The sequence below is a fragment of the Carlito syrichta genome, unplaced genomic scaffold (assembly GCF_000164805.1).
Source record: "Carlito syrichta isolate Samal-C Ts95f unplaced genomic scaffold, Tarsius_syrichta-2.0.1 Scaffold126426, whole genome shotgun sequence".
Taxonomy (NCBI): domain Eukaryota; kingdom Metazoa; phylum Chordata; class Mammalia; order Primates; family Tarsiidae; genus Carlito; species Carlito syrichta.
In genome coordinates, this window is record NW_007070522.1 from 154,741 (window position 1) to 178,729 (window position 23,989).

General features: G+C 41.2%; 1 protein-coding gene across 1 annotated transcript in view; it reads left to right on the forward strand.

The window, feature by feature from the left end:
- Window positions 1-23,989, forward strand: part of DYM (dymeclin) — a 374,432-nt gene that overhangs the window by 91,603 nt on the left and 258,840 nt on the right. Inside the window, exon 6 of the mRNA XM_008048608.1 lies at window positions 6,055-6,127. Within this exon, the coding sequence (XP_008046799.1) occupies window positions 6,055-6,127 (73 nt within the window). The remainder of the gene's footprint in view (window positions 1-6,054; window positions 6,128-23,989) is intronic.

Below are 23,989 nucleotides of genomic sequence, written 5' to 3' on the forward strand. Positions count from 1 at the left end.
TAGTTCTGGCTACTTTGGAAGGCTGAGGTGGAAGGATTGCCTGAGCCCAGCGGGTTGACTCCGGGGTGGCTGTGAGTGTGCTACTGCGCTCCAGCCTGGGTGACAGAGTGAGACTCTGACTCTAAATAAATAAATAAATAAATAAATAAATAAAATATTTGACCTACGTGGCCGGGCATGGTGGCTGATGCCTGTAATCCCAGCGCTTTGGAAGGCCAAGGCCGAAGGATATCTTGAACCCAAGAGTTCAATTTCAGTCTGGGCAACATAGAGAGACTTCATCTCAATATCTAAAAAAATAGTAAAATATTTAACATGTAAACTTATAATCTGTCTTTGTAGAAAAACAAAAGTGCCTCTAGGAGTTCTGGAACTCCTCGTTGATCATGTAATAGGTGCAGTTGTTTTGCAATATTTTACTCTGATCTCTTCCTTTCTTTTCTTTATGTTATCAGTGGAACAAAACCATTAAACTTTACTAATAGGCACATTTTAGAATCAAACTTGGTAGACTGCATTATCCTTTAGGGTGATTAGCAATATTTCTGTTTGACCACAATAATAGCAGTTAACCAGAATCATTACTGGTGTTACTGGAGTAGCATTGGATGCAAGCTCTACCATGGTTTTCTGAATATAAGTCTAGAATCAATAAAATGTAGTTATATGACTTTCCTTTTCAGGAAGTCTGTTTTGTTTTGAACTTTTCTGATACTCTTTTAAACTGTTCTTGGAGTATAGTTCTATTTGATTCAGTTTTTAGTAGCTGTATTTGGCATAGTGTAGTTCTGGGAAGCATTGAGAAAGTGTCAGTTTGACTTTCTGAATGAAACAAAAACAGTAGCATTTAGTTCTCTGTCTTTTAACATTTCTTTTAATAACTACATGTAACCTGATTTATATGATCCACGTTTCTTTTTTTCTGATTATTTGTTTTCTAGTGATCGAGTGAGTGCTTTCTTCTTTTTTCTCCCTCTCTTCCCTTCCCCTCCTACTCTGTTGAAAGACCTCTGATTAGGGCAGTATCTTACTGTTCTCTGCTCCTCTCCCCATGGTCAAAACCAGAGTGATATTGCAGCACACGGTGCTGAAGGAGCTCCCAACAGAATGAACTAACCGGGACTGCAGCTTAGCCTTGGGTATAGGTTACTGGGACTGTAAAGAACCCTGGATGCCATCTTGTCTGACTTTACACCTTCCTCTGGCGAAGCTCCCGGGGATCAGAGAATAGGGTTATGGAGTTAGAGTGAGAAAACCCCAGGGACAGGGCTAGGATTTCAGGCTTCCAGTTCTGCCAAGATGGTAGTAATTGCTTATATTTACTCATCATTTTAGATTGTTTGTACACTGGATATTGAAGGAGTTGATGACTTCTAGTGTGTGTCAATGAAAGTGCAGTATATTATCTTGAGGTATCAGCGAGTACGCCCAGTACTTCAGTGTCTCTCTCCTGACTTGGCCCATGGAACTCAGGGAGTTTGTATGGAGGCTGTTTGCTGAAACATGGATTGGTTGACTTTTTCCTCTCAACTTTGTATAGAAATAAGTCTTTAACAACACTTTGTAAGGGTTTTTTCTTGAGTTCTAATCTGGGCTCTGCTCTTTAATCTAAGTAAACTAGCCTCTCTGAACATTTCTTCATCTGTAAAATGACAACTATAATCATAACTAGTCCTTAACAGTGATTGTCAGGATTAACAGGGTAGGGTAAGAAGTGCTCACCACAATGCTTCTCAAAGGGGAAAGTGCTCAGTCAGTGGTTGCTGTTAATATTATCTCACAGAAGCTAGGATTTGAAATATCAAAATATCTGACTGGAGCTATCGAGGTAATTAAAAACTCTTTTTTTTTTGAGTTGGAGTCTCACTTTGTCGCCCAGACTGGAGTGCAGTGGCTGCTCTTGGCCACCGCAGCCTCGACCTGCTGGGCTCTGGCGATCCTTCCACCTCAGCCTTCTGAGTAGCCGGAATTACAGGCACGTGCTACCACACCCAGCTGATTTTTTGATTTATTGTAGAGATGAGGTCTCGCTGCCCAGGCAGGTCTTTAACCCACGGGCTCAGGCAGTCCACTCACCTCAGCCTCCCAAAAGCGCGGGATTACAGGCTGAGCCACTGAGCCCAGCAAAAACTCTTTTAAGAGAGAATTCCCCCCACACCCCCGGGTCTCCTTGTGTTGCCCAGGCTGGCCTTGAACTCCCAGGCTCAAGGGATCCTCCTGCCTCAGACTCCCAAGTGTGCACCACCATGCCCGGCAGTAAGACAGATCTCTTAAGAGAGAAATGTTCTCTCTTATTTATTTATTTTATTTTATTTTTTTTTGAGTCTCACTCTATTGCCCAGGCTGGAGTGCCGTGGCATACTCGTGGCCACCCCAGCGTCTACCTGCTGGGCTCCAGCAATCCTGCCACCTCAGCCTTCCAAGTAGCCAGAACTACAGGCATGCACTATCATGCCCAGCTAATTTTTTATTTCATTTTATTGTAGAGACGAGGTCTCGCCAAATTGCTTCGGCTGGTCTTGAACCCACGGGCTCGGGCAATCCACTCGTCTCACCCTCCCAAAGTGCTGGGATTACAGGCTAAGCCACCAAGCCCGGCCTGAAATGTTCTCTTTTAAAGACAGAGAAACTCTAGGGTATAAATCTTAACAATACAGTAAACACACTGAATCTCTACAAAGTCCTTTGCTCAGAGAACCTCAATTTACTTTGTCATGGACCTGCACATTTCAAGGAGTTTTAAGATTCTCCTTACTGTATGAAATGCCTGAATGTGTTGCTGTAATTTCTGGTAAGTGAGTTTATATTTATTTGTTTTTATTGGTACTGAGGAAGTATTTGGTCTTCTATGAAAGCCAGGGTGGAAAATAATGCAATATGAGTGGTGACTCGCTTAATGTTAGACTTGGTAAGCCGTCCAGTCTCACCACTCTTCACTTAAAATACAATTAATTTACTTCTAGATTAGTACAGAACAAGAATATAGAAATCTGAGGACTTCTTTCAGTGAATGGAAGACTTCAGAGATTTCAGCTGGAAATTGTGTGTTCTTGTCTTTTGTTAGAGCTTTGTGTGAAATGTATTTATCATCATCTTCATCATTATGCAAAATTGACAACAAAGCTATGAATGTACATCTTAATTGACCTTGCTGTAAACTTGGCAGAGGCCATGATTTGGATGGCACATGGAACCAAGTAGAGAATCCTCGCCACCATTTTAAGATTTAAAACTTCGGTGTGTTTATACCCCTGGAAGTAAAAAAATCCAGCCAGGTGCCATCGGTGGTTCCTGAGTGCCTGTCCACTCACCTTCTGTAATTACAGAGCTGTGCTGGCTGCTTGCCTGAATGGGGGATGTCATTAAACTGGCAATTGGTCTGAAATGTTCTTTGTGGAACCAATGAGTGATTTTAAGTATTCTTACTTGGGTCTGGAGCGCTACCTTCTGTAGAAGGATGACGGTTCGGCAAATGTGTGTTGGTTATATATTATGCACCAACACATCAACTTGGAATGACTCGGTGCCTCACCTGGGTTAAGGTGGACAGCCTTGGTAATGAGAAGGATTTTAGATCTGCTCCCTATCCTGCAACCTCAAAGACAGATGGTACTTATTCTCTTATTTTATTTATTCACTAGCGAGCCAAGCATGATGTTTCTTGGAGTGAGACTTAATGCGGTTGTTGAATTTGGGTCTTGCTGTATATCCTTATTAAGTCACATTGAACACACTGTAGCATTGATCAGTGTGTTCAATGTGACTTAATATTCTTTTCAAGTTTGGTACTTACCTCTTTGAGAGTGACTGTGCCAGTTCTAGTGTGTCAAGGCAGGAAGGGATTTCTTTATAATCTCTGAGTACCATGTGATACTGTGGTCTAGACAATAAATTGCTAAACTTTGCTGTGAGATTCCAGGTGCTTTGGAAATAATGTCTGGATTTGTCCTTAGACACTTGGGTTCCATTCAGCAAACTGTATTGAGTATATGTTATGTGCAAGCTTTTTGTGAGTCATTGCTCTCAAGAAGTATGGGGTGTAAGAAGGGTCTGCCTGCTTGTGGACAGAAAATGATGGTATAGTGCAGCCAAAGCCGTGCTCAAAGAGTAGGTTTTATGGAGGAGACGAAGACTGAGGACAGTTTAGGTGGATAAAGGTAGGCTTCTAAAAAATTAAGTCTTCACTGTTGGAGTATTCCAAGCAGGGCAACATTGCAGAGGCATACAATGGCATGTCGCAGGTAGTTTGCTGCTGCTGGAACATGCATTGTGGGGGGACATGAAGGCAGAAAGGGATATAGGGCCTGTATCTTCAAGGGTCTGGCATGCTTGTGCTTTGGAGCTTGGGCACTTTTTCTGATGTAAAGTAACAGCTTACAGTGGTTGAGAATATCTAAGCCAGGAGGCTTAGGTAGCTCCTGCTAATGCAGTCTGGAGTTTGGATTGGAGAGGAGTAAAACTGGAGGTTAGGAAAGTTTAAAGGGGACTTTCAATGTAGTACACTTGTTTAAATGAACTGTGATGATGAGATAACAAACAAAAGCACAGCAGAGGGAGCGAAGCAAAACAAGTGTCAGAGATGTGGATGTGTTACTGAGAGGACCCAGAGATCCACTGGTTGTAGAAGGATGAGTAGGAGGATGTGGCCTGGGCTTTGACCTTGGGTTGCTGATGCAGTCACCAGAAGAAGAATATGGAAGAAATGTGTGCTTGCAGCGTATAAGGAAAAGTGAGTTCCGTTTCAAGCATGTTGGGTGCAAGGTGATGTAAATAGCCAGCAGCAGTCGGATGGAGAGTGAGTCAGTGGGGAGGAGAAGAGGAAACTGCAGAGTTGGGAGTCACCAGCATATACATCGCGACTAATGAGGCCACAGGGCTGAGCAGACAGGACAGCCCATCAGCATCCGTGGAACACACTGCTAGCTGGCAGGCATTCTGAAGAAGCAGGTACTGAGAGAACAGAAGAAGAAGCTGGGTAGAAATAAGATTTTATAGGAACTGAGAAGAGAAAGAATTTCACAAAGGAGTAGGTATCAATAATGTTCAAAACCAGAAGCCACATGTGATATTGAATGGCTTTGGACATTTGGGGGTCACTTAGCTATAGCATTTTGGGATAGACGAACATTTTCATTGGAATGGTAATTTGCATCCTTACCTTTGCTACCTATTTATTCTGTGACTTGGGAAAACCATTTTACCTTTGGCTCATGGTCCGTAAAGAAGAGGTTGGACTCTTCAGTGGATTTCAGTCTGTGATCTGTGTAGCTCCAGGGGTTCATAAAAGTATCTTGAGCACTATCAAGAAGATCAAAGTTAAAGTCACATATTTATGGGGGAGGGATACAGGTCCTCTACCTACCCCTGCTTCAAACAAAGCAGCTAGACCATCTTGACTTTTATCTATTTTATATATTTGACTTTAATATAGGATTTCATTGAAAGAAGCATAGTACAGTATAAGACATGTGAAAACTACTGGCCTGCAGGAGCCTTAAGTACCTTTTATTATCATTATCATTATTATTATCATTATTATCACTATTATTATTACTTTTGAGGCAAGGTCTCACTCTGTCTCCCAGGCTGGAGTGCAGTGGCACAATCATGGTTCACCACGGCTTGAGCCTCATGGGCTTAGGTGATCCTTCCACTTCAGCCTCCTGAGGAGCTGGGGCTGCAGGTGCTCACCACCACACCTGGCTAATTTTTTTAGTGAGGTCTCGCTATGTTGTCTAGGCTGGTCTCAAACTCCTGGGCTCAAGCAGTCTTCCTGCCTCAACTTCCCATAGTGTTGACATTACAGTCGTGAGCCACTGCAACTGGTCTAAAGCCTTGATTATTATAGCTAGTATTAGAAGGCTTTATGCTAGATGAAGATCATAATACATGCTGACTTGCTAAGAGTTTGGATTTTACTTTGAGGTCAACATCAGTGTGTTTATTTGTGTAAAGATAACTACTCTTATTCCTATAAGAAATGAAAACATAACTTCTGAACAACTTCATTCTATTGTATGCTGTGTTAAAAAGTTTTTTTGTGTGTTTTACCAGGTTCTGACTCAGAGGATCTTTTGGAAGAATTGCTCTGCTGTTTGATGCAGTTAATCACTGATATTCCACTCTTGTAAGTTCTTGCTAAAGCAGGACTTGTTTTATCTTCTTTGTATATTAATGATAATAGTTGATCATGTTGATGAGTTTGTGGGTCTTGATGTAGTACTTTGTATGTGTGCCTTTAAAGGATTATATATCTGTCCATGGAGTTCTTTTTCTCTCTCTTGCCTAATAATATTTAGACCCTGTTCTTCATCAGGAAAAAATGTTACGTTGTGAAGGGGAAAATAACCAAGCTCTTTAGCAACATTAAGCATGAAGTAGACACCCAATTCAGTTAATCTGTGATAAGAGGGCTTGTAGATCTCTGGAAGCAGGAGTCTGAGAAGCAATTTGGATCCAGTTTGTGTGTAGCAGTCATGGCTAATTAAACACCCGGTGTTTGTTCTCCCTTTCTTACTTCTGATTTTATTTCTGGCCTCTTCAGGAGAGGTCAGACTTCCATTTTCAGCCTTCTCTGAAGCTAGGTGTGGCCAGTGGGATATAGGGAAAGTCCTCCAATGAGACTTCTGGGTAAAACTCATTAGGGGGACTGCCTCAGCTAGGAGGCATATCTTTTAGTTCTCGGCGGTCTTTTTTCCTGCTTCTGGAATGTGGACAAGGTTTTTGTTTGTTTGTTTGTTGTTGAGTTGCAGTCTCACTCTGTTGCCCAGGCTGGAGTACAGTGGCACCCTCACGGCCACTTCAGCCTCAACCTGCTGGGCTCAGGCGATCCTTTCCTCCACTTCAACCTTCCAAATAGCTAGAACCACAGGCACGTGCTACCACGCCCAGCTAATTTTTGATTTATTGTAGAAATGAGATCTTGCCAAGTTGCCTAGACTGGTTTCAGTCCTCTGGGCTTAGGCAATCCTCTTTCTCGGCCTCCCAAAGGGCTGGGATTACAGGCTTGAGCCACCTCATCCGGCCGACAAGATCTTTTGAATTGTAAGACCATCTTGGTACCCTGAACTAAGAGACTTACAGAAAATCCTGCTTTGATGTCATTGAGCTGCTGAACCAAAGTCAACAACTACCAGCCCTCCTCCCTCACCCTGGGCTTCTCATGTAACAGAAATAGACCCTTATTTGTTTACACTACTATAACTGGGTTTCTGTCACTGAAGCTCACTGCAATTCCTATGTGACTCAAAATGCTCATCTCGTTTATTACTTTTATTTATCTATTTTATTTTGTTATGTTATTTTTTATTCTTTTTTTCTTTTTTTTAATTTTAAAGATATGGGGTACAGTTCGGGGTTAGGTATAAAAATATTCATTATGTGGGTTCCTTTGTTGATGAGGTGTGCCCCTCCTTCCCCAGGCAGATGTTATTTTATTTTATTTTGAGTTGGAGTCTCACTCTGTCACCTAGGTTGGAGTGCAGTGGCACACTCATGGCCACCCCAGCATCGACCTGCTGGGCTCAGGCGATCCTTCCACCTCAGCCTTCCAAGTAGCCAGAACTACAGGCACATGCTACCATGCCCAGCTAGTTTTTGATTTATTGTAGAGACGAGGTTTCGCCAAGTTGCCTGGGCTGGTCTCGAACTCACGGACTCAGGCAATCCACTTGCCTTGGCCTCCCAAAGTACTGGGATTACAGACTAAGCCACCAAGTCCAGCCGATTTATTTTTTTTTGAGTTGGAGTCTTACTTTGTCGCCCAGGCTGAAGTGCAGTGGCACGCTAATGGCCATCGCAGCCTCGACCTGCTGGGCTCAGGCAATCCTTCTGCCTCAGCTTTCCAAGGAGCTGGAGCTGCAGGCGAGGGCCACCACACCTGGCTTCGTTTGTTACATTTAAAGCAATGATTCTCAACCTTGAAAAGAATTGTTGTCTCCCTGAGAAGACATTTCTTTCATTAGACATTTCTTTCATAATTGCTACTTCACCAGTGAAGTTCGAATACCCCAGACACCCTGAATATGTTATGTACTTACTATCAACCTTTGAAAGGCCATAAGCCATTATAATATCTATGAAGTTCTTTTTCTCCCTGAGGAACCAATTTTCATCCCCTGTTGAAAGGCATATTTAAAATGAATTAATTTTGAAATAAAGATGTAGATTGCAAGATGTGTCATTATAGGATCTCATTCTACATGGGGAGATGGTTGAATCTATGCTGTTTGCCCATGGCCCACAAAGGAAAGACAAGTATTTGTGAGAAGATGGGCTCCTGGCCTCGATTGTACTGAATGTAGCATGCACATCATGCGGTGCTTGGTTCTGGAGGTGTGCAGCCCAAATACAGGACTGAGATGGCCAAGGAGTCATCTCATGCAGAAGGGCACAGGGCACCATCTCCCATCCCAGATGCAGCTCCTTGCATCCCTGGCATCCTTTCCCTCTTCCTTCCAATGGAACTCAAGATTGCTTGGAGTGGCAATGTGTACCCAGCTTAGTTTTCAGACACCAGGCCAGTGTCAGAACATGTGGCCACATGACATTTGGGTGGTCCAGTATGTGGTCAACAGATGTCATGAGCTTGCAGAGCATGTTCCCTCCTGCCTTGTGCTCATCATCCTCTCTTTTTCCTTCTTGGAGAGTGGAGACATCACTCAGGCCATCCTGAAACGATGATAATGAGTGTCCCATGCAAAGAATAGTGTCCTGAGAGCATGGCGTGTTGCTGGCATATGAAATGGGTACACCAGCCCTGGATTTCATGTCTTCAGATTTGGGAAAAATGAGCACCTATCTTGGTTAAGTCATTGTGGTTAGATTTCTTTTACGTGTGCTCACATGAGGGAGGGGACATATACATGATATACTATTTCCTTGTCATGGTATGTGGGGTTTGAAATGTTCCTAATTTAATTTACAAATAGCATCACCTCTAGTTATGTATATTTTATTACCAAATATCAGCAATTTAGTAATATCGTAAATGAGTACATTTTTTCTGCCTTTATCAAAAATATTTTGGTGACCTTGAAGAGGGCGGGAATAGTAAATATCTTTAGATAGTAATTAAGCCATGAACACAGTGACTGGAACAGCCATGTGAATACTCTTGAGGAGCCAGCAGACCATGTTGTCCTACAGCAAACATTTCCATGTTTTGATGTGTTTATACCTTTTAAGTGAACTGAAAATGCACAGCCAACCAGATATCTTGTGATATGCACACTCAGCTCTACCCAGCTGCTGAAGGCGTTTCTTATGATTTAATGTTCTTGGCACACCATCCTGTAAGAAGGTTTGTCTTGGTAACAGTTTCCATGTGAAGCCACCACACTCTTGAAATGTTTACTCTTCTCTTACCATAGGGCAGCATTCCAGATTTGCTTATAGTTTAAGACGGAATGTGAGTATCAGAAAACCAGAATGCTCTCAAGCTGAGTATCGTCATGCTATGGACGGTTCACACTCCACATTGCTGATGTAGGCTGTGCTGAATTAGCTGGTGATAAGGAGAGGACTAATTTTAATGGCCACTGAGGGTAATTTGGAACTAGCTTACATGATTAGAGACTGTTAAATCATTCTATTAATATTGGAAGCAACAAGAACATACATACATATATGTATGTGTATGGTATATATTCATTTAGAGATCTAAAATAAACTTAAGTTTTAAATGACACCTTATTATAAGACAATAATTGAGATAAACTCCCAGAAGTTCATTGCAGTGAACTTTGTAGGGGTTCATTTGTAATGAAGATTGACATTTTTTTTTTTTTTTTTTTTTGAGTTGGAGTCTCACTCTGTCGCCCAGACTGGAGTGCAGTGGCCGCTCCCGGCCACCGCAGCCTCGACCTGCTGGGCTTTGGCGATCCTTCCGCCTCAGCCTTCCAAGTAGCTGGAATTACAGGTATGCGCTACCACACCCGGCTGATTTTTTGATTTATTGTAGAGATGAGGTCTTGCTGCCCAGGCGGGTCTCAAACCCGCGGGCTCAGGCAATCCACTCACCTCAGCCTCCCAAAGGTGCAGGATTACAGGCTGAGCCACCGAGCCCGGCTTTGAAGATTGACTTTTAAGTAGTTAATTGGCTACTGCTTCTCAGACACTTTGGATTTCTTGATAAAATACAGTTCCCTGAGGAATTAAAATGTGCATCTTTAAGGAATCTTTCCTTAACTCTGTACCTCTCAGCACTGATATTCCTAAAATAAAAATTAAGTCATGCATTGGTGTGAATTTACATTTTTCATTGTATATTGTGTTGATCCCACTAGAATTTAAATACATCTTTTGACTGGGTGTGGTAGCTCATGTCTGTAACTTCAACACTTTGGGAGGCCAAGGCTAGAGGATTGCTTGAGTACAGGAGTTCGAGACCAGCCTGGGCAACATAGCAAGACCTCATTTCTTTTTTTTTTTTTTTTTTTTTTGTGTTGGAGTCTCTCTGTCACCCAGACTGGAGTGCAGTGGCCTCTCCTGGCCACCGCAGCCTCGACCTGCTGGGCTCCAGCAATCCTTCCACCTCAGCCTTCCAAGTAGCTGCAACTACAGGCGCACGCTACCATACCCGGCCAGTTTTTTGGTTTATTGTAGAGATGAGGTCTCACCAAGTTGCCTAGGCGGGTCTTGAACGCGCGGGCTCAGGCAATCCACTCACCTCAGCCTCCCAAGGTGCGGGATTACAGGCTGAGCCACCAAGCCCGGCACAAGACCTCATTTCTACAAAAATTTAAACAAATTAGGCAGGAGTGGTGGCATGTACCTGTAGTCCCTGCTACTGAGGAGGCTGAGATGAGAGGATCGCTTGAGGCCAGGAGGTCAAGGCTGCGGTGAGCCGTGATTGTGCTACTGTACTCCAGCCTGGGTGACAGAGTGAGACTCTGACTCAAAAATAACCAATCAAACTTTTACTTCCAAAAGTAAAACCTTGTCTTTGATTTTTATACCTTCTCTGTGATCTCCAGGAAGTGAACAGTGAAGTGTTAACTGAGATGAAGATATTTCCCTCACGACATTGGTAAGGAGCAGAACAGAGCATGGCTGGGTAGAGCAGTGCTCGGCGCTGCGACCCTGTGTCGGTTCTTGTAGTGCTCTTGGAGGGACAGTGGGTGAGACTTCTGTGAGTCAGCCTGTGGCAGAAGCAGGGATGTTAGGCCCATAACTTAAATTTTGGGGACTGCTTGTGATTCTGCTTGATTATGAAGTAGAAGTTATTTTGGAGACTCCAACTAGATTTTTTTCCTTTTCTTTTTATCTGTTTTGCCTGCTATAGTTTTCTGGCAAAGCAATTGCTGTTGGCTATCTGTGATGATGTCAGTGTCATTGTGCAGGCCCCATACCTTCTCTCTTGTGCCCCTACTCTGAACAGGCCCCTGTGAGGTCTGCTCAGAGTGGGCCTTTCTGCTGGCCACAGGCCTGGCATGCAGCCTCTTCCTCCGAGATCCATTTATGTATTTTTCCTTCCTTATGAACTTGTATACTCTGAGGACCAGGGCTCTCATTCTTAGCCTGGTCCTGATGCACAGACTTTTCAGTTACGAGTTAAGAAAGTCTTTTCTAGTTTTCTCATAACTTATCTATTGATAAAGATGACATTTTCATAACTGATCGCCTTCATGCCTTTTTCGGAGAGTGTGTCTCTTCGCGTACTGTGACTTTATCCACCCATCTGGGACAGGGAACGTGTGATGTCTGCTGACCGAGGCCCTCCTGTTTTGGCCTCGCTCTGTCCTTGCTCATGTGAAATGTGCCAGTCCACCCCATCTCCAGGCCTTGCCCTCTCCTGCAGCCAGTCTTCTCTGCAGGTGTTTGCGTGGTTTCTGTTCCTGCCATGCTTGCTTCTGTCCCAAGGTCTGTTTGTTAGAAGTGTCTGCTCTGACTACCCTAAATTTTCACTACTTTTCTTTTTATTTTATGTTATTTATTTTTTAGAGACAGAGTCTGGTCTTGTCACCCAGGTTGGAGGGCAATGGCATGTTCACAGCTACCGTAACTTCGACCTGCTGAGCTCAGGTGATTCTTTTGCCTCAGCCTTCCAAGTAGCTGGAACCATAGACATATGCCTTCATGCCCAGCTAATTTTTTTTTTTTTTTTTAATTTTAGAGACAAGGTCTCACCCAAGCTGGTCTCAAACCCCTGGGCTCAGGCAGTCCTCTTGCTTTGGCCTCCCATATGCTGAGATTACAGGCATGAGCCACCACGTCCAGTACTTTTCTTTTTATTTTGTGTTATTTATTTATTTTTTAGAGACATGGTCTGGCTCTGTTGCCTAGGCTGGAGTGCAGTGGTACAATCATGGCTTACTGACTCCTGGGCTCAAGTTATTTCTCAAGTAGCTGGGATTACAGGCATGTGCCATCACACTTGGCTAATTTTTTAATCTTACATGGAGACAGGTTCTCACTGTGTTGCTGGTGTGATCTCGAAACCTGGCCTTAAGCAGTACTTGCGCCTCAACCTCCCAAAGTGCTGGAATTACACATGTGAACCATTTGCTCAGCCCACTGTTTTTATCTCTCTTGCTCATATTTCCCTAATAAAATTAGAGTAAAAATAAAAGCCTTATGAAAACAAAGGCTTTTGTGTCAGTGCTTGGTTTGCTCATTGCTGTACCCTGGTATTCAAGTTAGCCTGGCACATGGTGGAATTTCAAAAGCGATTTTGTCACTGAGTAAATCAGGAGGGGAACCATCTCTATAGCCTAGAGCATTGTGTTTGTGTCTCAGCATCTCGTCTGTGTGGGAACTGTATTGTCCTGAAGCATATTCCTCTGCAGGTGTAGTGGCTCTCAGCTTTTGTGGTTGGCCCATTATATCATGATGACGAGCTATCTCCTGGTGTTTGTAGTAGAAAGGGCTACTAGATACTGAAACACTGAGAAATAACACCTGACAGTCTTGAAGAAAATAGATTAATTAGTTATAAATGCTGACTAGACTGCGGCCATTTAATTTAGGGGCCGTCTGCTGTATGTCTTAGTAGTCCCTAGATTATCCCTTCATAGTATAATAATTTCTTTTAAGTTCATCCTCAAAAATGTATTATGAATTTACTATGTATATACTGTACCAGACCCTCGGCATAGACAGGTGTTGTTCTTGAAGAGCTTAGAGATAATAGCTAGCTAGCCAGCCCGCCCTGTTCTCTTTCCTCTCTTCCCCCTTCCACTTGTATCATTTGTGCTTTTATGTCTGCTTTTTTCCCCCAAGATGACACGTTTACTTAAGGTTGTTCTTTGTGAGAAATACACAAAAGGGAGCTAACAGATAGATATTAGCTGGAGTCAATAAAAATAATGGGAAGGTAGACCTTTTCATCTCTTAAATCTTTAATATACATCTTCATTGTCTTAAAATATTACTAATTTCTAGATTAAAAAAAAAATCTAGGCACCTCTCTCTTGTAATGTGATTGGAGCTAAGTTAGGGAATGGATAATCTAAATGTTAACTTATTTGGAAATGTGTGTATGCTTAATTTTCTTTTAGTATATTTATTGTTTTGAGAACTTACTTTTAAACAGAATAATGAATCTACTCTATGAAGACCTGGGAAGAGTTTGGAAGCTTTTCTGTTTCTACATTGTGTACCTATTTCATTCTTTCCCAAAAGTCTTTCATAGTGATAGAAAGTATCAGAATTTAAAGAGAAACCCACCCCTGTGGAACTCATTGACTGCAAATTTGCAATATGTGTACTTTTCTGTTGGTATATTATACTTCAATAAAAAGTATTAAAAGGCTTTGAAAAATTAGACCCTCCCAGTAATGTATTTAGGAAGAGGGAAAGTTTGACAAAGTAAATTACTAAATGCTGTCAATTATTTGGTCATCAAACTAATTCATAAGTGGGCAGGATGTGGTGGCTTTAGCCTGTAATCCCCACATTTTGGGAGGCTGAGGCGGGAGAATTGCTTGAACCCACAAGTTTGAGACGAGCTGGGCAACAACATAGTAAGACCTCATCTCTACCAAAAGTACAAAAATTCTTCAGCCCTGGCAACCACTGCTCTACTTTGTATTTCCGTAGGGTTTACCTATTCTGGACATTTCCTATAAATAATGGTATCATATCATATGTGGCCTTTTATGTTTGGGTGTGTTACTTAGGGTGTTTTCAAGGTTTACTGTGGTTGTAGCATGGATCAGTACTTTGTTTATTTTTATTACTCCAGTCTTATTTGTTAAAAAGCTTTTCATCTAGTTTGGGACTGTCCTCATCAAAGCCCTTGGTCCTCTTGCTTGAGACTATGGTTGCTTTTAGGTCAGCCACATCGCTGTATCATATGGGATTTCCCTTTACTGGTTTCTTGGGTTGCTTCCACTGTCTCTTAGATGATTTTTTTCAACCTCTTATTGGCTTATTTCCTCATTTTTTATGGAGCACATCTCTATGTGTCTTTCTAAGAAGATATTAGTTTTTGCACATCTGTATTTGTATGTGAGTGATAGCAAGGGCAGGTAGAAATTTCTGATTGAGGATCATTATTCCCTGGAGTTTTGAAGGCATTCCTTTATTGTCTTCTAATATTATTAGTATTGTTAAAGGGAATTTTCATGTAATCTGATTATCATTGCTTTGTAGTTTTTTTTTTCTTTTCTTCTCTGGAAGATTTTAAAGTCATAGTTTTAACTTTCGAATTCTGAAATACGATAATATGTTGGTGTGGGTGATATTCTTTCATTTGTGGACTGCTTATTCAGTCTGTAGATCTATGTTCTTCAACTGTGGAAAGTTTTTTGTGTTATTTCTTTCTTTTTTTTTTTTTTTTTGAGTTGGAGTCCCATTCTGTCACTCAGGCTGGAGTGCAGTGGAATGCTCATGACCACCATAGCCTTGACCTGCTAGGCTCAGGCGATCCTTCTGCCTCAGCCTTCCAAGTAGCTGGAACTACAGGTGCATGCCACCACGCCCCACTAATTTTTTGATTTGTTGTAGAGACAAAGTTGCCCAGGCTGGTCTTGAACCCATGGGCTCAGGCAGTCCTCTCGTCTCTGCCTCTCTCTTTGTAGACTTAATCTCTCTCACCTCACTTTTTACATCTTTAAAAAATATTTTAATTTGTAGAAATTTATTTGATTTTTATCTTTTGACCTGTCTCATAAAAATTTCTGTACTAAAATAGCCAGGCATGGTGGCTCTCGCCTGTAATCCCAGCACTTTGGGAAGCTGAGGCGAGAAGATTGCCTAAGCCCAGGGATTTGAGACCAGACTGGGCAACTGGGCGAGACCTCATCTCTACAATAAAATCATAAAATTAGCTGGGCGTGGTGGCACATGCCCATAGTTCCAGCTACTTAAAAGACTGAGGCAGAAGGATCACCTGAGGCCAGCAGGTCAAGGCTGAGGTGACTGTGAGTGTGCCACTGTACTCCAACTAGTGTGACAGAGTGAGGCTCTGACTCAAACAACAACAACAACAACAAAAAACTGTACTAAAATATTTTGTTTATTTTTGAACAGCTAATTTGTATGCATGGAAAAAAAATCAGTGTCAAAGTATACAATGAATAGTAAGTCTTCTCAGTTTAGACTCTTAGTCTTGAATCTTCCTTCTCCCAGTGACAATAACACATTAAAAAAAAAACCCAAAAAACTTTTAAACAAAAATCGACCTTACTATACAGAATGTTCTGTAAGTTGCTTTTTTTACTTTTAACTTGATTCCCCTAATCAGTAGTTATAAGATCTACTTTGATTTTTTTTTTTGAGATGGAGTCTCACTCTGTTGCCCAGGCCAGAGTGCAGTGGCACACTCACAGCCACCGCAGCCTCGACCTACTGGGCTCAGGCGATCCTTCTACCTCTTGTCTTCCAAGTAGCTGGAACTATAGGCGTGTGCCACCACACATGGCTAATTTTTTTATTTATTGTAGAGATGAGGTCTCGCCAAGTTGCCCAGGCTGGTCTCAAACCTACGAGCTCAAGCAGTCCTCTCACCTCAGCCTCTCAAAGTGCTGGGATTAGAGGCTGAGCCACTGCGCCTGGCCTACTTTGATTTTTTTTTTATAGCTACATATGAATTGTCTGAAGATATCATAATTTATTTAGTCAGTTCCTTATGACAATTGTTTCATTTATTTTCAGTCTTTTACTGTTATAGACAATACCCCAATGAATACTCATGTATGTAAATTTACTCAATTCAGCTAAAGACATTACATGTATTGTGACATTGTGCACATTTTAAAGTTTTAATTTTGATAAAGATGTGCTAAGTTTTGTAAAAATTTATTCCTAAAGAGATCATACCAACAGTCCCAGCAAAAATCTTTAAGAGTGTCTTACCAGTATTGTATATTATAAAATTATTTGTAAGTTAAAGATGGAAATCATATTGCTGTTCTTATATGCATTTTCTCATTACAAGTGAGGTGGAACGTCTCTTCATGTGTTTAGGAGCCACTTGTAACTTTTGACGAAGTTTTAGCAATCGCCTCCAGTTCCTGAGAGCTCTCACTCCGATTTTTCGTGTTCTGTGAGGGCAGCACACTGAGCTGGAGTAGCTGCGCTCCAGCCGTCCCCACCCCGCCCCCGGATCCTATCACTGTTACACTGTTGAGGAAGGTGCCACCGTCACGTCTCTATCTTATCCATCTCAGTCTGCCTTGGTTTTTGTTTGTAAGAATATATATATGTATTTTTTGAGTTGGAGTCTCACTCCGTCGCCCAGGCTAGAGTGCAGTAGCTTACTCACGGCCACTCCATCATACACCTGCTGGGCTCCGGCAATCCTTCTGGCTCAGCCTTTCAAGTAGCTGGAACTACAAGTGCGTGCTACCACGCTTGGCTAATTTTTTGATTTATTGTCGAGATGAGGTCTCGCCAAGTTGCCCGGGCTGTTCTTGAACCCGTGGGCTCAGGCAATCCACTTGCCTTGGCCTCCCAAAATGTTGGGATTACAGGCTCGAGCCACCGCGCCTGGCCTGTTTTTAAGAATACTTTTAGAAGCTTTTTCTTGTGTTGAACTTTAATTTACTTCAAAATCTATGGCTGTATTTTACTTTATTTTTTGAGTTGGAGTCTCAGGCTGTCATCCAGGCTAGAGTGTAGTGGCATAATCACTGCTCACCGCCGCCTCAACCTGTTGGGCCCAGGTGTTCCTTCCGCTTCAGTCTCCAGTGTAGCTGGGACTACAGATGTGCACCACCATGTCTGGCTCATGTATGACTATATTTTTGACATTTGATGTATTTTTGCATATGCAGTGTGGCATTAGTTTTTGACACATCACAAAAACATGGCGTGGATATTTGAGTTTTTGTGAGGTACCTGTTGCTCTTTATATATGCTGAAGTTGACAGGAAAAGGGGATGGACGAAGGTAATGAGTGGTTGTTCTGAGACTGGAATCCAGACTTCTTGAACCCTAACCTCCAAGCACTCTCTCTTCTAGTGTAAAGACTTCTGTCAGTGAGGACTATTACTTTGTTTTTGATTTGTTAACTTCTAAAACTAGTCATTACACTGACATTTAATTTTTGACAGTATCTATAATGTATAACACCACTTTTTAGTCTTTCCTCTCATTTGACTTTTAGGATCTCTCTTTTGGCATGACATTGGTACTGCTAAATTTTGGTCTTGATCCTTTGAACTTGTTAGTTGTTTTTATTAAACTTATGTTCCATCTACGGGATCATCGGTTTTCTTATCCAACATGAAGTCAAAGGAGAATTTTTTTTTCTTCTGTGCTTGCTGACTTGCCCCTAGCCAACACTAACACCCATTTCATGATGGCTTTTGTCTTTATCCAAGTGTTCCGCTGTGCCCTAGCAAAGCAGTGCAGGGTCATGGCGCCTGTCTTTTTTGCTGCACATAAAATTAATAACTTGCTCCAACAGTAGTTTGTTCTAGGACATTTCCAGACCAGATGGTGGAAAGTTCTTGGGATAATATGGCAGCCAAAGCAATATTTTGACTTTTTAAAGTTGACTTTGTTTTGGTGATTGTATAATGAAAATCTCTGAAGATTATGCAAGGATATTAAAACAAGAAAGATCTCTGTGGGCTTAAAACATTTTTCATCTTTTAAAAACCACCACACTCAGCATGGTAGAATTCTGGTTTCTTTCAAGTTTTGGCCTCTCTGGCTCTTTCCCCTGATTATTTGGCATTTAAAATAGCCCAATTAATATATTTTTAATTTTGTCTTTAGAGGAATGAAACATTGCCCTGAATTCCTTTTTTTGAGTGTTATAGAAAGTTACAGCAGGAAATGATATTAGAGATTATCTTACCCAATGTACGTATTTGCCAGTAAGAAAAAGAGACCCAGAGAAGTTGTTTGTTGAGGTTAACAGAGTGAGTTAATAGAGAGCTTATAAGCAGATTCTGACTTTCCTGTTTTGAATCAGTGACTCCTACAGCATACTGTTATGTGATTTGGATGACGTGACAGTTTTTTGTTTGCTTTTATTCCAACATATCTTTAGATTTTAACGGATAAAAGTTCAGTTCTTAACATTTTTGGCAATCTTCTATCTTTAGTTCTTGGTGAACTTAATTTTTATATAGATGATGCATTTATGTTTTTCAGAAATCCAACACAGAAGAGTGGGCATGAGCTGTCTCTCTTTCACCCTTATCTCCTATCTTCCTTGTCCTCCTCTTTGCCTCTATGGTTAACTATGTTCATAGTTTTTATGTATCTTTGTTTAAAGTCTTCACATATATACAGACAGTTCCCTGACTTAACAGTAGTTTAACTTATGATTTTCAACCACACAGTGGTGTGAAAGTGACAGGCACTCAGTAGAAACTGTACTTCAGGTACCCGTACAGACTCTGCTTTTCACTTTCAGTACAGTATTTGGCAAATTACATGAGATTTTCAACACTTTATTGTACAATAGACTTTGTGGTAGGTGGCTTTGCCCAATTGTAGGCTAATGTAAGTATTCAAGCACATCTAAGGTAGGCTAGGCTAATGATGATGTGGGTAGGTTGGGTGTTTTTGTTTGTTTGTTTGTTTGTTTTTGAGTTGGAGTCTCACTCTGTCGCCCAGATTGGAGTGCAGTGGCCGCTTCCGGCTACCGCAGCCTCGACCTGCTGGGCTCCGGCGATTCTTCTGCCTCAGCTTTCCGAGTAGCCGGAATTACAGGCGCGCACTACCACGCCCAGCTGATTTTTTGATTTATTGTAGTGATGAGGTCTCGCTGCCCAGGCGGGTCTCGAACCCACGGGCTCAGGCAATCCACTCACCTCAGCCTCCCAAAGGCGCGGGATTACAGGCTGAGCCACCGAGCCCGGCTCAGGTTAGGTGTTTTATTTATTTTTTAATTTAATTTTTATTTTTAAAAATTTCTTATTTTGGCTGTGTACAGTGACTCAAGCCTATAATTCCAGCACTTTGGGAGGCTGAAGTGAGGGGATTGCCTGAGCACACGGGTTCGACAACAGCCTGGGCTCTTGGCAAGACCTCATCTCTACAATAAATTTAAAAAAAATTATCTGGGTGTGGTAGTGCTCACCTGTAGTTCTAGCTACTTGGAAGGCTGAGGTGGAAGGATCGCCTGAGCCCAGCAGGTCGACACTGGAGTGGCCGTTAGGGTGCCATTGCCCTTCAACCTGGGTGACAGAGTGAGACTCCAACTCAAAAAAAAATTTTTTTTTTTTTAAATTTTAAAGATGGAAGCCGGACTCGGTGGCTTAGCCTGTAATCCCGCGCCTTTGGGAGGCTGAGGTGAGTGGATTGCCTGAGCCCGTGGGTTTGAGACCCGCCCGGGCAACTTGGCAAGACCTCATCTCTACAATAAATCAAAAATAGCCGGACGTGGTAGCGCGCGCCTGTAGTTCCAGCTACTTGGAAGGCTGAGGCGGAAGGATCGCCGGAGCCCAGCAGGTCGAGGCTGTGGTGGCCGAGAGCGGCCACTGCACTCCAGTCTGGGCGACAGAGTGAGACTCCAACTCAAAAAAAAAAAAAAATTTTAAAGATGGACACAATTCAGGGTTAGGTATACAAATGGTCATTGTACGGGTAGAGTGTGGGCCTTGCTTTGGTCCCCACTTCACCTGGTTTCAGATCAGGTACACTTACTGATGTTATGTGCCCTCCCTCCCCTCCTCTGGCAGTGTCCTGCTGCTGCCAATCCCTGTCTTACAGTTTTATGATAAATGGTCAGGGTCCACTTATGAGTGAGAACATGTGATACTCAGTTCTTTGTTTCTGTGATAGATTACTGAGTATTAATAGACTCTAAATCCATCCAAGTTGCAGCAAAGTCCATAATTTTGTCCCTCTTTATGTCTGCATAATATTCCATCGTGTATATGTACCACATTTTTTTTTTATCCAGTCCACTTTCAATGGGCAGCATGGCTGGTTCCATGTTTTTGCTATTATGAATAATGCTGCAGTAAACGTGTGTGCAGGTATCTTTTTCTTAGAATGATTTGAGTTCCTCCAGGTTTGTTCCCAGAAAGGGGATTGATGGGTTGTATGGAAGGTTGATTTATAGATCTTTTAGGAATTGCCACACTGTTTTCCATAAAGGTTGTACTAGTTTGCATTCCCACCAACAGTGTAGAAGCGTTCCCTTTTCCCTGCATCCTCTCCAGGATCTGTTGTTTTTTGAGTTATTGATGATAGCCATCCTGACTGGAGTTAGGTGGTATCTCAGTATGGTTTTAATTTGCATTTCTTTGATGATTAGTGAGGCTGAGCATTTTTTTTAAAGTGTCTGTTGGTTGCCCACTTCTTTTGAGAAGTGTCTATTCATATATTTTGCCCACTTTTTATTAGGGCTGTATGGTTTTTTTCCTTTTGGCATGTTTAAATTCCTTATAGATTCCAGATGTTAGACCTGTGTCAGATATACAGTTGGCAAATATTTTTTCCCATTCTGTGGGCTGTCTCCCACTCCCTTGATGGTTTCTTTTGCTTTGCAGAAGCTTTTCAGTGTGATGAGGTCCCACTTGTCTATCTTATCTCTTATGGCATGGGCACTTGGGATTTTGATCAGGAATTGCTTGCCCATTTCAATTTCTGTAAAGTTGTCTCCTGTGTTTTCTAAGATTCTTAGAGGTTTTATATTTAGATCTTTGATCCATTTAGAGTGGATTTTTGTGTATGGTAGTGGGTAAGGGTCCTATTTCAGTCTACTGCATGTGGACAGCCAGTTTTCCCAGGACCATTTACTGGATAGGTTCTCCTCTTCCCAGTGATTGTTGGTGGAGGCTTTGTTGAAGAGGAGGTTGTTGAGAAATTGAGATTTTGCTTACTGAATCTCTGTCCTGTTCATTGGTCTATATGCCTGTTCTTTTACCAGTACCAGGTTGTTCTGATTATTGTAGCCTTATAGTAAAGTCTAAAGTCTGGAAGTGTGATACCTCCCACTTTTTTTCTTTTGCTAAGGATTGTTTTGGCTATTTGTGATCATTTATGTTTCCATATGAATTTCTGAATTGTCATTTCCAGGTCTGAGAAGAATGATGCTGGTAATTTAATGGGTATTGTATTGAATCCATAGATTGCCTTTGGTAGGACTAACATTTTAGCAATGTTGATTCTTCTAATCCATGAGCATGGAATATTTTTCCATTTGTTTGTGTCTTTGATTTCTTTGAGCAGTGTTTTATAGTTTTTGTTGTAAAGGTCTTTCAATTCTCTGGTTAGGAAGATGCTGAGGTATTTCATTGTGTGTGTGTGTGTGTGTGTGTGTGTCTATTGTGAATGGGATTATGGTTTTTATTTGGTTCTCTGCCTGTTTATTGTTAGTGTGTAAGAATGCAACTGTCTTTTGCACATTATTTTATACCCTGAGACTTTGCCAAAGTCCTTTATCAGTGCAAGGAGGTTTTTTTGACAGATTCTCTTGGGTTTTCAAAGTTTAGGATTATATCATCAGCAAAGAGGAAAATTTAACTTCTTCTTTTTCCTATTTGGATATTTCTGATTTCCTTCTCTTGTCTGACTACTCTAGCTAGGACTTCCAATACTATGTTGAGCAGGAGTGGGTGAGAGTGGGCAGCCTTGTCTTGTTCCGGTTTTCAGGGGAAATGCTTCCAGTTTCTGTTCATTTAGCAGTATGCTGTCTGTGGGTTTATTGTAGATGGCTCTTACTATTTTGAGGTATGTTCCTTCTATGCCTAGTTTTTCTCCAGGGTTTTTATCAAGAAGAGATGCTGGATTTTACTGAAAGTTTCTTCTGTGTCTAATGTTATAATCATGTGGGTCTTGTTTTTTAGACTCTTGTTGAGAATCTTTGCATCTGTGTTCATCAGGGATATTGGCCTGTAGTTATCTTTTTTTGTAAGATATTTACCTGGCTTGGGTATCAGTGTGATGTTAGCTTCATAAAATGATTTGGGGAGAGTTCCATATTTCTCGATTGCCTGGAATACTTTCAATAGTATTGGAATCAGCTCCTCCTTGTATGTTTTCTAGAAATCTACTGGAAAGGTGTCTGGTCCAGGGTTTTTTTTGTAGGTAGTTTTCTTATGATGGAGTCAATTTCCTGGGTTGTTATTGATATATTTAGGGTATCAGTTTCTTCTCGTTTCAACCTGGGGGGGTTGTATGATGTCAGGAAATCCTCCATTTTATTTAGATTTTCGAGTTTGTTTGTAAGTGTTTATAGTAAACTCTGATAAACTTTTGTATTTCTTCAGGGTCTGTTGTGACTTGATATTTTGTGTTTCTGATTGTGTTTACTTGGACTTTTTCTCTTTTTCTTGGTCAGTTTGGTCAGGGGTCCATCAATTTTGTTTATACTTTCAGTGAACCAGCTTTTTGTTTTGTTGATATTTTTCTATGATACTTTGTCTTCTATATCTCATATTTGAGCTGGTGATAAGGATTCTCCTGCTGAAGTGAAGGCTTTGGGGATCTTGCCTTTCTAGCTCCCTTAGGTGATTTTTTAGGCTGTTAACTTGTGATTTTTCAATTTTCTTGGTGTGTGTTTGTAAAGATATAAATTTCCATCTTAGTACTATTTTACTGGCATCTCAGAAGTTTTGGTTAGGTGTGTCTTTGTTTTCACTTGTTTCTGGGCATCTTTTAATTTCTATTTTGATTTCTGCATTAACCCAGGAGTTGTTCAGCATCATGCTGTTTAGTATCCATGTCTTTGTAGGTTTTGGGGGAATTTTGTTGTTGGTGATATTTGTTTTTATTCCACTGTGGTCTAAGAAGGTACATGGCAGTATTTCAATCTTAAGAAATTTGTTTATTCTTGATTTATGACTGAGAGTGTGTTTGGTCTTAGAGTATGTTCCATGTGGTAATGAGTAGAACGTATATTCCATTGTTGTTGTGTGGAGTGTATCTGTTAAGTTCATTTGGTCAAGTGTCAAGTTGAGGTTCCAGATCTCCTTACTGATTTTTTTATTGATCATCTATCTAGGATTGTTAGTGGGATATTTAAGTCCCCATCTATGATAGTGTTAGAGTCAATATCTTTTTTTAGTTTGCTTAGTAGTTGCTTTATAAAAGCTGGTGCTCCTGTGTTGGGTGTGTATATGTTTTAGGATGGCTATTTCTTGTTGGTGGATTGAACCTTTTATCATTATGTAGTGTCCTCCTGTATCTTTTAAATTTTTTGATAGCTTACAAATTGTTTTGTGTGGTTTTAAGATTGTGACTCCTGCCTTCTTTTATGTTCTGTTCCCCTACAAATTTCTTTTCCATTCTCTTACTTTGAGTCTGTGAGTGTCCTTTGTAGTGAGATATATTTCTTGGAGATAGCATATTGTTGCTTATGTGTGTTTTTTTTTAATTTTTTAAAACCCAGTTTGCCATTTTATGCCTTTACAGTGGTGTATTTAGTTCATTCACATTCCAGCTGATTATTGAGATGTGGGGTTTATTCCTGTCATGAAGCTCTTATAAATGTTGTTGTTGTCTGTTTGTTGGTTTTCTTTTGATTAGGGTCATTAACATTTTTTTCTCATATCCTGTGATAATTTTCATTTTGGAGTCTCTATCATGTGTATTCTGAGACCCTTATTGTGTTAGGAAGATTACCTCTGGTGACATG